The following is a 13,925-nucleotide window of genomic DNA, read 5'->3' on the forward strand; positions in this document are numbered from 1 at the left end:
AGCATGAAAAACCTACAAAAAAGAAGCACAACAACACGAGACATCACCAACTACTACTGCCCAATCACAGCATGGTAGATTATCAGGTGACAATCACATTTGGAATCGAGTTTGACATCCGAGGTTTGTGGGTAATCTGTGCAGTGGCTGTCAGTGGCATCTACATCCATTGTAGTAATGTTGCATTATTCTCCAATCCGTGTCAGTGGAGACTGGCGGGAGGAGCTATGGGAAGATGGGCTCATTGTAAATGAATGGAACGGTATCAACCACATTAAACATATGGAAACCAAAGGTTTGACTCTGTTTCATTTATTCCATTCCAGGCATGACAATGAGCCCGTCCTCCTACTGCTCATCCCACCAGCCTCCACTGTCCCATGTAAATCATGCAGCTTGGGGTAAAACTAAGGGCAGTAAAAGTCAAAATTCCCAATGACAAGGTGTTTTTTCCAAGCCATTAAACAAGCTTCTATCACGGAGAATACTAAGTTAGAATATATAGTACCAGTCAAAAGTTTGGACACACCTACTCATTTATGGGTTTTTCGTTATTTTTTAAACTATTTTCTATATAATAATAGTGAAGACATCAAAACTATGAAATAGCACATATGGAATCATGACGTAATCACAAAAGTTTTTGAACAAATCAAAATGTATTTTATATTTCAGATTCTTCAAAATAACAACCCTTTGCCTTGATGACAGCTTTGCACTCTCTTGTTATTTCATAGTTTTGATGTCTTCACTATTATTCTACGATGTAGAAAATAGTAAAAAAAATTAAGAAAAACCCTGGAATGAGTAGGTGTGTCCAAAATTTTCACTGGTACTGTACATGATATATAATACAGATAGTCATAAATCATTTATTATAAAAAAAATATATATATAAAATCAGTATAAGAGAAGGAGAAGTGAAGAGTATGCCAGTGATAAACAGGATGGAATGTTATAATCCTGCTTCTGTTAAAGTTGTGTGTGTGTGTGTGTGTGTGTGTGTGTGTGTGTGTGTGTGTGTGTGTACCACTAATGGATAGGTGAGGGAGGAGAAAATGGGAGTGGGATGATGATGATGAGGATGATGTAGCTTCATCCACATTGTCCCAGGGACAGATTACAGATTACAGCTCAGCAATGACCAGCAGCTGTCTCATCTCTACAGGAGTCATGTTTTATAAGTGTTTATTCCACATAGAAGGGCAGGCATCTATGATGACAGCAGAGGTGCCGAGGCACATGAAATGAGAACCCACCCATTTCACGAGTATGTCACTTGTTTGTTTCCTCAAGGTTGAGGCTGCTTTGCTTTCGTAAGTGTTGTTTGTTGTGTTCCGTGTAAAGGAGAGGATAGAAGAAGAGAAGCGCGTGGAGATGGTGGAGAGGAGAAGGGCAAAATGGCTGCCGGTTGCTGCAATAGACAGCGATACCAGAACAGAGTCCTAATCATGAGCAGACATTTTGTATGATGTGAACGTTGGCTGCAGAAACAAAACAAGAAAGCAGTGAAAGATGGATACACTCTTAGAAAAAAATGGTTCCAAAATGATTCTTCGGCCTTCCTCATAGAATAAACTTTTTTGGTTCCAGGTAGAATCCTTTTTGGTTCCAGGCAGAAATAGAACCCTTTTGGGTTCCATGTAGAATACTCTATGGAAAGGGTTCTACATGAAACCCAAAAGGGTTCTACCTGGAACTAAAAGGGTTTTTACCTAGTAGCAAAAAAGGGGTCTACAAAGGGTTCTACAACGGAAACAGCAGTAGAACCCTTTTAGGTTCTAGATAAGAGTGTAGACAGTTGTTTTTCTGTAACGTTTTCTTTATTTATTTATTCTTTGGTTTATGTTTGAAAAGTTCTAGTCAAACCCAGTGAGAGTGCTCGAGGCACATGCATGGCTTGAAGTAGACGGAGGTGGATGCAGAGGACTGTGGGATGGATGGTGAAGGTCTGGATGACTTAGATGATACCATATTTGGCCAGTTCACTAAGCTCCAGGTGGTTGAAGGCCTCCCAGGGGCAGATTACTGTGATGTCTGCAGAGGAAACACATGTTACGTTCAGTAAAAGTCAGTAGGCCAAGCAAACTATACAATATGGCTTTCTACAGTTTTTTAGGGAAGGCGCAGGTCGAGTAGATGAACAGTAATAATGAACGTACCAGTGCCTAAGCCCTCCATTCCAGGGATGTCATCGCCAAAGCTGTAAAGGAGACAGAGATCATTTATTTACAATCAGACCTCATGAAAATGTCATTATGCACTTGTCGAATGCCTGTTTGAGACTAAGAATCCCAATGAAAGTGGCCCTTACCCCTGAATTCCCTTCTTGGGGGGCTTGCTCTTGAACTGGCGAGTCTGCCTCTGCTTGAATTTAGGGGGTCCCTTGCGTGGTGTTGCAGGGCCTCCAGTGACACGGGTGGCAGACTTGATCTCCAACTTGGGGACCTCGAGATTCATGGTTATTAGTTAGCTGGTTGATGTGTGCAGCTGCTTATGTGTTCAATCCCTCTCTGAAGTCCTCTTCTGGGGAAATGGGGAAACAGAGAGAAACAGATTGTATTACACCTGCACTTCATGATAGAACCCACATTGTCATAGCTTGGTGTTTTATCAATTCAGTATTGACTGTTTGGAGTATTGACTGGCTGCATCACCTCTTGGTATCTCAACTGTACGTCATCCGACCACGAGGTGCTACAGAGGGTAATGCATACGGCCCAGTACATCACCGGGGCCGAGCTCCCTGACATCCAGGACCTCTATCCCAGGAGGTGTCAGAGGAAGGCCTTAAAAATGGTCAAAGACTCCAGCCACCCAAGTCACAGTCTGTTCTCTCTGCTACCGCACGGCAAACAGTACCGAAGCTCTAAGTCTGGGACCAAAAGGCTCCTGAACAGTTTCTACCTCCAAGCAATAAGAAGCTAAACAGTTAATTAAATGGCTACCTGAACGTTCTGCTTCTCACAAACCTACCTACATGTAGAGAGTACTTCAATCAATCACCCCAACTACTTCATACCCCAGTACACTGACTCAGTACCGGTACTCCTTGTTTATAGCCTGTCTACTTATTGTTATTTTATTGTGTTACTATTGTATTTTGATCTATTTGTTAATTATTTTACTTTTTAATTGCATTGTTGGGAAAGGGCTCGTAAGTAGGCATTTCACCGTAACAATAAAATATAATTAAAAGACAAGTACCTGGCCCTTAACTTTGTCTGACATGTAGACCTCATCCTAATCCCCTTACTGATCGTATCGCCCTCGTCATGTAATGTCCGATGAATGTCTAGCTCGAATAACTATTCATCATGTAATCCCCAGTCCACGTAAATAAGCACCCCCCCCCCCACCACCACCACATCCTCCTTCCTCATTTCAAGCCAGTGGCCAGTCATCTACACTTGGGCTAATCTTATTAGTACAAGGACAACACGGAGAATATGTTGAGCAGGCAGAAAGGGTCTAAGAACCAATCCTATTATCTACCCCTCATACAATGGTGTTCCAAAAGCTAACAAGGCTCTAGAATGTTTCTTACTGGGATCAACTGTACATTATGTTTAACTCAACAGGAGGTCACTTTCAATGCACAACGATGCATTGAGCAGCAGTTGAGAAAATTAAACATGAAAATCAGCCATACAAGAATGTTCAGAAATGTGATCGTTTTGGGTCTGTCTAATTTAAACTGCTACGTGTATCAGGAACATTTCAAACACTAAACAGATCTCTAACTGAAACATTTATCCACACTACAAAGTCATGAAGCAGTTCTCTCTAAATCCATTCAAGAACCTCCCAATATCAATATAACTGCTCAAAACGATCTCCCTTCACACATTCCTTCTTCAACCACACACATTCCCTCTTCAAGTGCCAACTATTCAGGAAGTAGCCTATTTTCTTACTACTTGAAAAACTTCTCTCCCCTCCTCTCTTTTCTACGAGGTTCAACAGTACAGTTACAAAATCCATCACGTCTCAGTCATCACGGGCTATGTGTCTGAATGGATGGTGGGTGTACTCACCTGCTGCTTGGGTGAAGGCTAGCCAGAAGAGTGGGCGTGGGCGCTGAGCGCAGCTCTCTCTAGCAGATGTGTGGGTCTCTATGCTAGGTTGGCTCTGAGGGCCAGGCTGGGCTGACCGGACTTCTTATATTCCTCATGGCCCCTCTGCAGATTAGGAATGTCCCGCCTCCCATCACTGACCCCTTGTTATTGCAGCTCTGGTCTGAGGTGGGGTTCAGCGGGTGAGGGTCAGGGGGTGGGAGTCAGGGAGTGGGGGTCAGGGGGTGAGGGTCAGGGGGTGGGAGTCAGGGGGTGAGAGTCAGCGGATGGGAGTCAGCGGGTGGGGGTCAGGGGGTGGGAGTCAGGGGGTGGGAGTCAGAGGGTGGGAGTCAGGGGGTGGGAGTCAGGGGGTGGGGGTCAGGGGGAGGAGTCAGGGGTGGGGTCAGGGGGACCCTTGTGAAGGGGAGGGGAGCAGAAGAGGGGGTGAAGGGAGATAGATGGAAGTTAATTAGAGTGCAAAGACAGCAATAACTTGAATGCATGTAGTGATGCTTGTATTCTAGCATGTTTTCCATACATGAAATCCAAGATGACACCTTCAATGGTCTTTTATCTACAGTCTTCAAAATCCTTCAAACTAAATGGAGACATAATACGGGATACAACATTGCATGGAGGTGTGGATTAATCAACTGGGTGAATGACGTCCTCGTGTCACCCAGAACCAAATGAGAAAACTGTCACGAGAGATTAGGAATTATGTAGCTAATAATACATTATTGACTTGAATGGTAATGAAGATTCTCCATATGTCCAGAACCTTCCAGTCCTATACCTACTGACCAGAACCTTCCAGTCCTATACCTACTGGCCAGAACCTTCCAGTCCTAGCCCTACTGACCAGAACCTTCCAGTCCTATCCCTACTGACCAGAACCTTCCAGTCCTATACCTACTGACCAGAACATTCCAGTCCTAGCCCTACTGACCAGAACCTTCCAGTCCTAGCCCTACTGACCAGAACCTTCCAGTCCTATACCTACTGACCAGAACCTTCCAGTCCTAGCCCTACTGACCAGAACCTTCCAGTCCTATACCTACTGACCAGAACCTTCCAGTCCTATACCTACTGACCAGAACCTTCCAGTCCTAGCCCTACTGACCAGAACCTTCCAGTCCTAGCCCTACTGACCAGAACCTTCCAGTCCTAGCCCTACTGACCAGAACCATACAGTCCTAGCCCTACTGACCAGAACCTTCCAGTCCTATCCCTACTGACCAGAACCTTCCAGTCCTAGCCCTACTGACCAGAACCTTCCAGTCCTAGCCCTACTGACCAGAACCTTCCAGTCCTATACCTACTGACCAGAACCTTCCAGTCCTAGCCCTACTGTCCAGCCCTCCCACCTGTTACGTAACCCTCTCTCCATCCATCTGCTGGGCCAGGTTCTCTGGGCTGGCCTGGCCAAGGGGTGTCACCAAAGCCTCAATGCCCGTCCCTCAGGAGTATCTCAGATTGACTGATCTATTCCTCAACGCACCACATAGGCTAATCCTCTACGGTGAGTGTCTTCATGGTAGGCTACTCACCAGATGACTCACTTGTACCTCACTCTAAAGACACTCCACATGCTCTCAGATGGCTGCAGCCAGTCAAGTGAGCAACCCCCTCCCCTCCCTCACTCTGAAAAACAGAAAACAATTACTCTGACTGGAGTTGGGGATTATAGTGGCCGGCTTCTGTTCTCTAGTTAATTAATGACATTGGGTAAACCCACAGTGAGGCCGGGATTATTTCACCTCAGTAGTTATTGGCCAATCGGTTTTCAATTATGCTCATCATCTACATGCATTAGATTTGAAATGAATGACAGATCAAATTGATAGCATGTGGCTCTGCATCAATACCGTCTCCTCTGCATCAATACCGTCTCCTCTGCATCAATACCGTCTCCTCTGCATCAATACCGTCTCCTACCGTCTCCTCTGCATCAATACCGTCTCTTCTGCATCAATACCGTCTCCTCTGCATCAATACCGTATCCTCTGCATCAATACCGTCTCTTCTGCATCAAAACCGTCTCCTCTGCATCAATACCGTCTCCTCTGCATCAATACCATCTCCTCTGCATCAATACCGTCTCCTCTGCATCAATACCGTCTCCTCTGCATCAATACCGTCTCCTCTGCATCAATACTGTCTCCTCTGCATCAATACCGTCTCCTCTGCATCAATACCGTCTCCTACCGTCTCCTCTGCATCAATACCGTCTCCTCTGCATCAATACCGTCTCCTCTGCATCAATACCGTCTCCTACCGTCTCCTCTGCATCAATACCGTCTCCTCTGCATCAAAACCGTCTCCTCTGCATCAATACCGTCTCCTCTGCATCAATACCGTCTCCTCTGCATCAAAACCTTGTCAGCGTGTGATATTCATCAGAGCCCAAATATAGTAGGCCTATGGCATTGACTATTGTTCTTTCTGACCTGAGATATTTTGTTTAATGTTGTCCATAGCACATTCCATGTATTGTACTACAATCCTATTTTTGAAGCGAATATCATTACTGTAAAATAAATACAATAGACTAGATGAATATTACATCAGGTGGCTAAACATTATGTTTGCTAGACAAGGCATAGGTTAAGTGACATGTGACATGGAAAGGATACATGATTTCAAAGTGTATAGCATTCTAAACTCCCAGGTATCCTGCATTTTACTAGGATCCTGAATTGACTTCATTCATCTGAGCTGTAGTCAATCAGCAGTTGTCCAGCAGTGTAGAGTGCTGCCACATTCACAACTGTAAAATCAGAAATCTCTGGTTTCCAACTTCAGTGTGATCAAGAAAACTGGAAACGAACAAAAACGAGCTCCGACTGGGAGAAATTGTTTTGAACAGTCATCCAAGTCGGAAACGCTGGCATCTTTCTAAAGCTTTTTCTGATAAAGGTTATCGTTTGATCTGGGTTATTTGGGGGGATTATACGTTATAAGATATTCTTTAGGGTGATCAAGCCAGATGGCTATGATGTCATGGGAAACAATGAACGATTATGCTGGTTGTAATGTCCCTTACTGCTAGGTGCCCATGTCACAATGCTACATGTCATAATGCCCCTTACTGCTAAGTGCCCATGTCACAATGCTACATGTCATAATGTCCCTTACTGCTAAGTGCCCATGTCACAATGCTACATGTCATAATGCCCCTTTCTGCTAAGTGCCCATGTCACAATGCTACATGTCATAATGTCCCTTACTGCTAAGTGCCCATGTCACAATGCTACATGTCATAATGCCCCTTACTGCTAAGTGCCCATGTCACAATGCTACATGTCATAATGTCCCTTACTGCTTAGTGCCCATGTCACAATGCTACATGTCATAATGCCCCTTACTGCTAAGTGCCCATGTCACAATGCTACATGTCATAATGTCCCTTACTGCTAAGTGCCCATGTCACAATGCTACATGTCACAATGTCCCTTACTGCTTAGTGCCCTTGTCACAATGCTACATGTCATAATGCCCCTTACTGCTAAGTGCCCATGTCACAATGCTACATGTCACAATGTCCCTTACTGCTAAGTGCCCATGTCACAATGCTACATTTCACAATGCTACGTTACAATGACACGTGTCATAATACCCCTTACTGCCAAGTGCCCATGTCACAATGCTACATGTCATAATGCTACATCACAATGCTACATGTCATAATGCTACATCACAATGCTACATGTCATAATGCCCCTTACTGCCAGGTGCCCATGTCACAATGCTACATGTCATAATGCTACATCACAATGCTACATGTCATAATGCTACATCACAATGCTACATGTCATAATGCCCCTTACTGCCAAGTGCTCATGTCACAATGCTACATGTCATAATGCTACATCACAATGCTACATGTCATAATACCCCTTACTGCCAAGTGCCCATGTCACAATGCTACACGTCCCCAATGCCCCTTTCCTGTGCATTTATTCTCACATGGAAACAGAACTTAAAATGTCAGAAGTGTCAAAAAGTATTTGTTATTCAACAGATGATAACTCTCTACTATTGAACTAGACCACCCTATAGTGGTCAATATCATAGAGTCAAAATGGCCAAAGAAAATGAGAGTTCATTCCGTCATACAAGTACAAGATTTATTTCAAAACAAATGTTGTCCATCGTCAACCTACACTTACAATTTATATTTAAATAATAAATAAGAACAACTCATCCACCACCAACTGATAAAAATAAAATCAATCCATAAACCTATTTTTTTTTAAATCCAAACATAATTGTGCGTATTCTATTTCAAGTGTCAGGGAAATGTATTTTTCAGGTTCATTTGTCACAGCATAGCAGAAAGTAACACTGTCAGACGGCATAAAGAAATTAAACATCAAAATGTATTGAGATTATGTGAACATTGAAATCATTAGGCCTACCTTATTGAATGCCTCAACAAAGTATGCTTGAATGGCACTAGGCTATATCTATGCATGAATGAAATGAGAAATTATACATGTATACACTCATGCAAAAACCTATAGACTAGGTTAGAATATGCAAGATTATGCGATGACAAAAACTAGTTGAAATGGCCATGACTAAGTGAAATGACAGTTTGATAGACACGTAGGATAAAATGCATACCAGTATTCAAATACGAGGGAGTGGTTTAAAGTGCATAGAGTGTCAAAAGGCCCTCAATGTCCCCATTCCCTCTCTGCCACACAAAGACAATAAAAAAAAAAGAGTCTACTTCTTCTTCTTCATCATCCTGATCTCCATCTTCAGGAAGGCTTTCAGGTTTTCATCCGATACGTTCTCCTCAATAGCAGCCAGGGCACTCTCTTTCCCAAACCCTCCATCACGGTAGTAGGCTAGGAGCTGCTCTGCGTGTTCGATCCACACACAGTTATGGCAACCGCTCATACAACAGTGGGTGGGGGCGAGTGGAGGGCCAACGGCCTTGGCAGGAGGGGGGTCAGAGCTACAGTGGCCAGAGCTAGACTCAAGGCTACTGTCTGGGGTATTCAGAGTAGGAGGAGTTGGAGTGGTTGATCCAACTTCAGCTGTGACTCTACGGACAGTTCCTAGTCTGAGGTAAGGTTTTACCCACGGCAGTTGAAACTGTTGAGAGATCCGCCCTCCCAGGTACAGGACACACAGCTGGTAGAAATACAAAACATATTGCCTAATTTCAGCACCCTCATGTGGTAATGAAAGAGAAGGGTGAGAGAGAAACAGTATGGTGTGGTAGGTAACTAGCTAGCTAGTTTAAAAAAATGTACTGTTAAGGGGTGTAGGCTTGGGGAATGAGAGCTAGTAGCTAGCTATCCCTTGATCATGACTCTCAGTTCCTTTATATTACATATAAGAGTCATTGGATGAAGGCCTCTTCTGTATGGGGGAGTTTTCTTATGAGCCCCGACACTCAGTCTGAACATAAACACCCATCACGGTTTTGGAAGCAAAAGGAACGTATCTTTCATATCAGCAAGAAATAAATGTACAAAAAAGTGAAATGTTAAATTGATACAGACCTTTATGGGGTTAGTGTTGCCAGATGGCCATACCTCCATGTTACAGTGAGTTCACAGTCAACTGTCTTCTGTCTGTTTTCCATCTGTGCTAAACCTCAACATTTCTCTTTCACTAGAGACATTTCTGATCCCCAGCTACATGGGCACCCATAAAAATTAACACATTCCACTACTTTCCCCAATACTACACATTCCTTTGTCTCATGCCCTTCTGCACATTTCTCACACCTTGGACCCTCCCTCCTACACACTGCTGTCAGATGCCCATAAACTTGACACCTATAACATCTTAATGTAATCGGCACATACGCTCGTACAGGATAACGTATATATCCTAAATTCACTTTGTCCGGCAAAAGACAACTTCACAACTCGCATGAAACGACGAGCATCACATAAACCGGAAATCTTTGGTCAACGTTGATATCTACTGCTACCCCAGTTATCACTCCTTTCATTGGTGCCATTTTCTTGAGAACGAAACAATTCACTTTACTTATTTCGAGGGCATTCTTCCTCTGCCCAACAGAAGCAAACAATTATCACTAGACCACTTTTAGCCACCCTCCCTGATTCCACATGACCCAACTCTTTTTTTCCACCCACAGTGAAACCACAAATGGATCGGCCAAAAGGCAAGAGTCCACTTTTTCCATAAACTTCACTCCTACTGTCACAGACTCTTCTTTATCCTGATCCTCGGTGCATACTTTACTGCACTTACCACCACCGATACTTCCCCCTCATTCACTTCAATTTCTCCTCCGTCTTCAGCTCCCCCTGCTTACACTTTCTACCATTCTTCTTTGACAAACCATCTCCCTTTCCCCACCATTTTATCCGACTCAAACTCACCCTCTTCTTCCCTCACTCTCTTAGACCTCTTTCTCCCTCCATTCCTTCTCTGTTTCCCCAAGTACACGTCTCCTTATGATTATACTGCCGCTCCATCCCCGACACCCACAGTGTACTTGCTTTATCTAGGGACTCCACTTCCCCCTTCGGGAGTTATGCTCATGTGCCTCTTATTTTGATGTGATATGAAAGTAGAGGATTTGTTTCTAGAACCGTATCGCAATCGAGAATCAACATGCGTTTAGATGGAGTATTTTGCGGTTTTGGCTTCCAGAGCCAATTCGCCCGTAAACAGAACACGTAGCCAATATCCGTGGACTATAAGGAGTAATGTTAAGTACCTTTAGTCCAACATTGTACAAAACCCCCAAATACTCCATCTAAACGTGAAACGATTCGCAATTGCTCCACGGTTCTAGAAAACACAAGCCCTCTACTTTCATATCACATCAAAAAATAAATACAAAATGCACACTTACTCTACACCCTTTTCAACCGTTTTAGCAGTATTTTTCAGTAGCAACACCTATTCCGTTTACAGGTGTTAAGAGATACAGATGAGTGATTGGGAAAGTAGTCGTCGGTTTTCCGTAAATACGCGATGTAACATGGGGATAAGACCGTATGGGAACACTAACCCCGTTAACGGTCTGTATCAATTTAAACAGTTATTTATTATTATCATTTCTCGCTGATATGAAAGATAAGGTCCTCATGGTTCCAACCCCGTACAGCGTTTTACTGTTCAGACCGCGCGTCGCGGCTCTTCATTAACGAAACTCCCCATACAGACGACGCCTTCGTCGAATAACTCATGTGTAATGGTACTGAGAGTCATGACCAAGGGACCGTGCGTCTGTGGATAACCAACCTTCTGTAAAGACAACGATGATCCCATGATATTTCCTCTCAAACGAAACATCTTTCTGATGTATACGTTGCTACATATCTGAAGACATAATTTCCTACGTAGAGTACAATCCACAAATCTATTTCCCTCCTAAGTGTTTCAGCTACTTGGCTAACTAGCTCGCATGCCAGCCGTGAAATTCCGCCATGTTGGAATGAACTATGACCGTCAGTGGCTGTAAGCAACGTTGCTGATTGGCTGAAAGGAAACACAGTGCGGGCTGATGTTCATGACTGCATTGTCAACTTGTGTCCAGCAGATGTCATTAAAGACTATCTATGAATTTGGCCTTCAAGTTAAAACATCCCTCAGTGTCTGATTTGTCAAGAAAAACGGAGCAAACGAATGTATATAATGGTCCATTTATAAACAACGGATATTTCAACAGATTTGTAATGAAGATGTTAGATACATTTAAAAAAAAAAATGATATGCCCTGCTGGCTGTAGGCTACATCAATACATATGTACTTCCAACAAAGAGAGACTCTTGCTTCATCATTACTACATCAAGCTGAGGATGGATGGAGGGTGTGAGTATTACCCGATGGACGTCTTGTTGCCAAGGACTACCTGCTTAGAGAGTTGAAGAGCTATGCAGCTGCTCTGTCAGGATTCTCTCATTAGCGCACGAGAAAAGAGTCTTAACACATGACATCATTTGATTCCACTTCTGAGTGTTAGAATAAAATAATTAGAACATCCTATTATATGGGGAGCTCTATGGTTCAGCTTTGTTAAAAATGGTTTCAGTTCGAGTCATATATAATGCTTTATGTAGAGGGCTATCCCTTTGAGCAAAAGCCGTTGAAAATGTGTATTTCTGAGTAAAATGCATATGTTTCTGTCTCGTGCTCACTAGGATGTTGTTATTCGAGTATTACATTTTGTAACAGCACACCAACACTCTGTTCCAAAGTATGCCAACAAACTAATATCCTGATGCCAGCCCTTCACTGATTCACTTCCTTGCAATTACTCACACCTCCCAAAGAAAATGTTTTCCTTTGACTGCGTTACAATGGTTGGCAAACATATGCAGCACAATTGTACATCTTGTCCAAAGGTCTGTTGGCATTAGAGTACGAGCCTACCTCTGTGTGTGACCGTGAATCATGGAAGTCAATATTACACCAACAGGATTCTCTCTCACTGTATAGCCAGTCTATAGACTACAATACGTTCAGGTATTTCTCCATACAGCCTAACCTACTACAGCATGTAGTAACAACCTGAATTATTATTATTTTAATTTCACCTTTATTTAACCAGGTAGACTAGTAGAGAACACCTTTATTTAACCAGGTAGACTAGTTGAGAACACCTTTATTTAACCAGGTAGGCTAGTTGAGAACACCTTTATTTAACCAGGTAGGCTAGTTGAGAACACCTTTATTTAACCAGGTAGGCTAGTTGAGAACACCTTTATTTAACCAGGTAGGCTAGTTGAGAACACCTTTATTTAACCAGGTAGGCTAGTTGAGAACACCTTTATTTATCCAGGTAGGCTAGTTGAGAACACCTTTATTTAACCAGGTAGACCAGTTGAGAACACCTTTATTTAACCAGGTAGGCCAGTTGAGAACAAGTTCTCGTTTACAAATGCGACCTGGTCAAGATAAAGCAAAGCAGAGCGACACAAACAACACAGAGTTACACATGGAATAAACAAACATACAGTCAATAATACAATAGAAAAAGTCTATATACAGTGTGTGCAAATGAGGTAGGATAAGGGAGGTAAGGCAATAAATAGGCCATGATGACAAAGTAATTACAATATAGCAATTAAACACTGGAATGGTAGATGTGCAGAAGATGAATGTGCAAGTAGAGATACTGGGGTGCAAAGGAGCAAGATAAATAAATAAATACAGTATGGGGATGAGGTAGTTGGATGGGCTATTTACAGATGGGCTATGTACAGGTGCTGTGATCTGTGAGCTGCTCTGACAGCTGGTGCTTGAAGCTAGTGAGGGGGATAAGTGTTTCCAGCTTCAGTGATTTTTGCAGTTCGTTCCGCCGAGAGTTCTGTAGACCGGTATTACCTCTGTGTGACATGACTGAAGTAAATATTTTCAGGGTCTCTGCACAAAAGTGATATGTCTGTTATTTCTTCATAGTGTCTGTAGCCGTCTATGCTTGCTGAAATAATCTCAAGACTCTTCACTACTCATAGGTTGTATCCCAAATGTCATACTGTTTTCTTAATGGGCCCAGGTCAAGAGTATTGCATTATGTGACCTTGCCGCAGGAAGTAGGGGTCCTGAGGGTGCTGCGGCACCCCCTGAAAAATCATATTTAAAAAAATGCTTATATTCAATAAATGTAAAAATCTTGATTTTTTTTTTTCTTTCACAAAAGTAGTGAACAGGGCCTTTACTAGTCCTGTATTAATGGCCATTGTGGACAAAGACATTTGTCCAGCCCCCTGTTGGAGAAAAAAAAACACACACTCCCAAACTACTTCCCCCGGCTATGGGCAGGGGGAGTTTGTCATGATTTCGGGGCATGTTGTCACGTGAAACTTATTGAAGCCTCTGACTCTGCATATCCATTGCATGGGACTGAAGGCTCACATTTA

General features: G+C 43.0%; 2 protein-coding genes across 3 annotated transcripts; both read right to left on the bottom strand.

Moving 5' to 3' along the window:
- Positions 1-1,801: 1,801 nt before the first annotated feature.
- LOC139375719 (retinal rod rhodopsin-sensitive cGMP 3',5'-cyclic phosphodiesterase subunit gamma) lies at positions 1,802-4,253 on the bottom strand. Of its 2 annotated transcripts, none has more exons than XM_071117531.1 (4): positions 4,038-4,253; positions 2,315-2,526; positions 2,163-2,203; positions 1,802-2,037 (listed from the first exon to the last, which is right to left on the bottom strand). In XM_071117531.1, the coding sequence occupies exons 2-4, from the start codon at positions 2,458-2,460 to the stop codon at positions 1,961-1,963; spliced, it is 264 nt and encodes an 87-aa protein (XP_070973632.1). In that variant the 5' UTR covers positions 2,461-2,526; positions 4,038-4,253; the 3' UTR covers positions 1,802-1,960. The 2 variants fall into 2 exon arrangements, with proteins under 2 accessions (XP_070973632.1, XP_070973633.1); XM_071117532.1 differs by having other exon boundaries at positions 2,315-2,523; positions 4,038-4,142.
- Positions 4,254-8,586: 4,333 nt separating this feature from the next.
- Positions 8,587-11,488, bottom strand: LOC139375720 (oxidoreductase-like domain-containing protein 1). Its single transcript, XM_071117533.1, has 2 exons — positions 11,304-11,488; positions 8,587-9,203 (listed from the first exon to the last, which is right to left on the bottom strand). The coding sequence occupies exons 1-2, from the start codon at positions 11,352-11,354 to the stop codon at positions 8,790-8,792; spliced, it is 465 nt and encodes a 154-aa protein (XP_070973634.1). The 5' UTR covers positions 11,355-11,488; the 3' UTR covers positions 8,587-8,789.
- Positions 11,489-13,925: the final 2,437 nt, after the last annotated feature.

Source organism: Oncorhynchus clarkii, chromosome 20 (assembly GCF_045791955.1).
Source record: "Oncorhynchus clarkii lewisi isolate Uvic-CL-2024 chromosome 20, UVic_Ocla_1.0, whole genome shotgun sequence".
Classification (NCBI taxonomy): domain Eukaryota; kingdom Metazoa; phylum Chordata; class Actinopteri; order Salmoniformes; family Salmonidae; genus Oncorhynchus; species Oncorhynchus clarkii.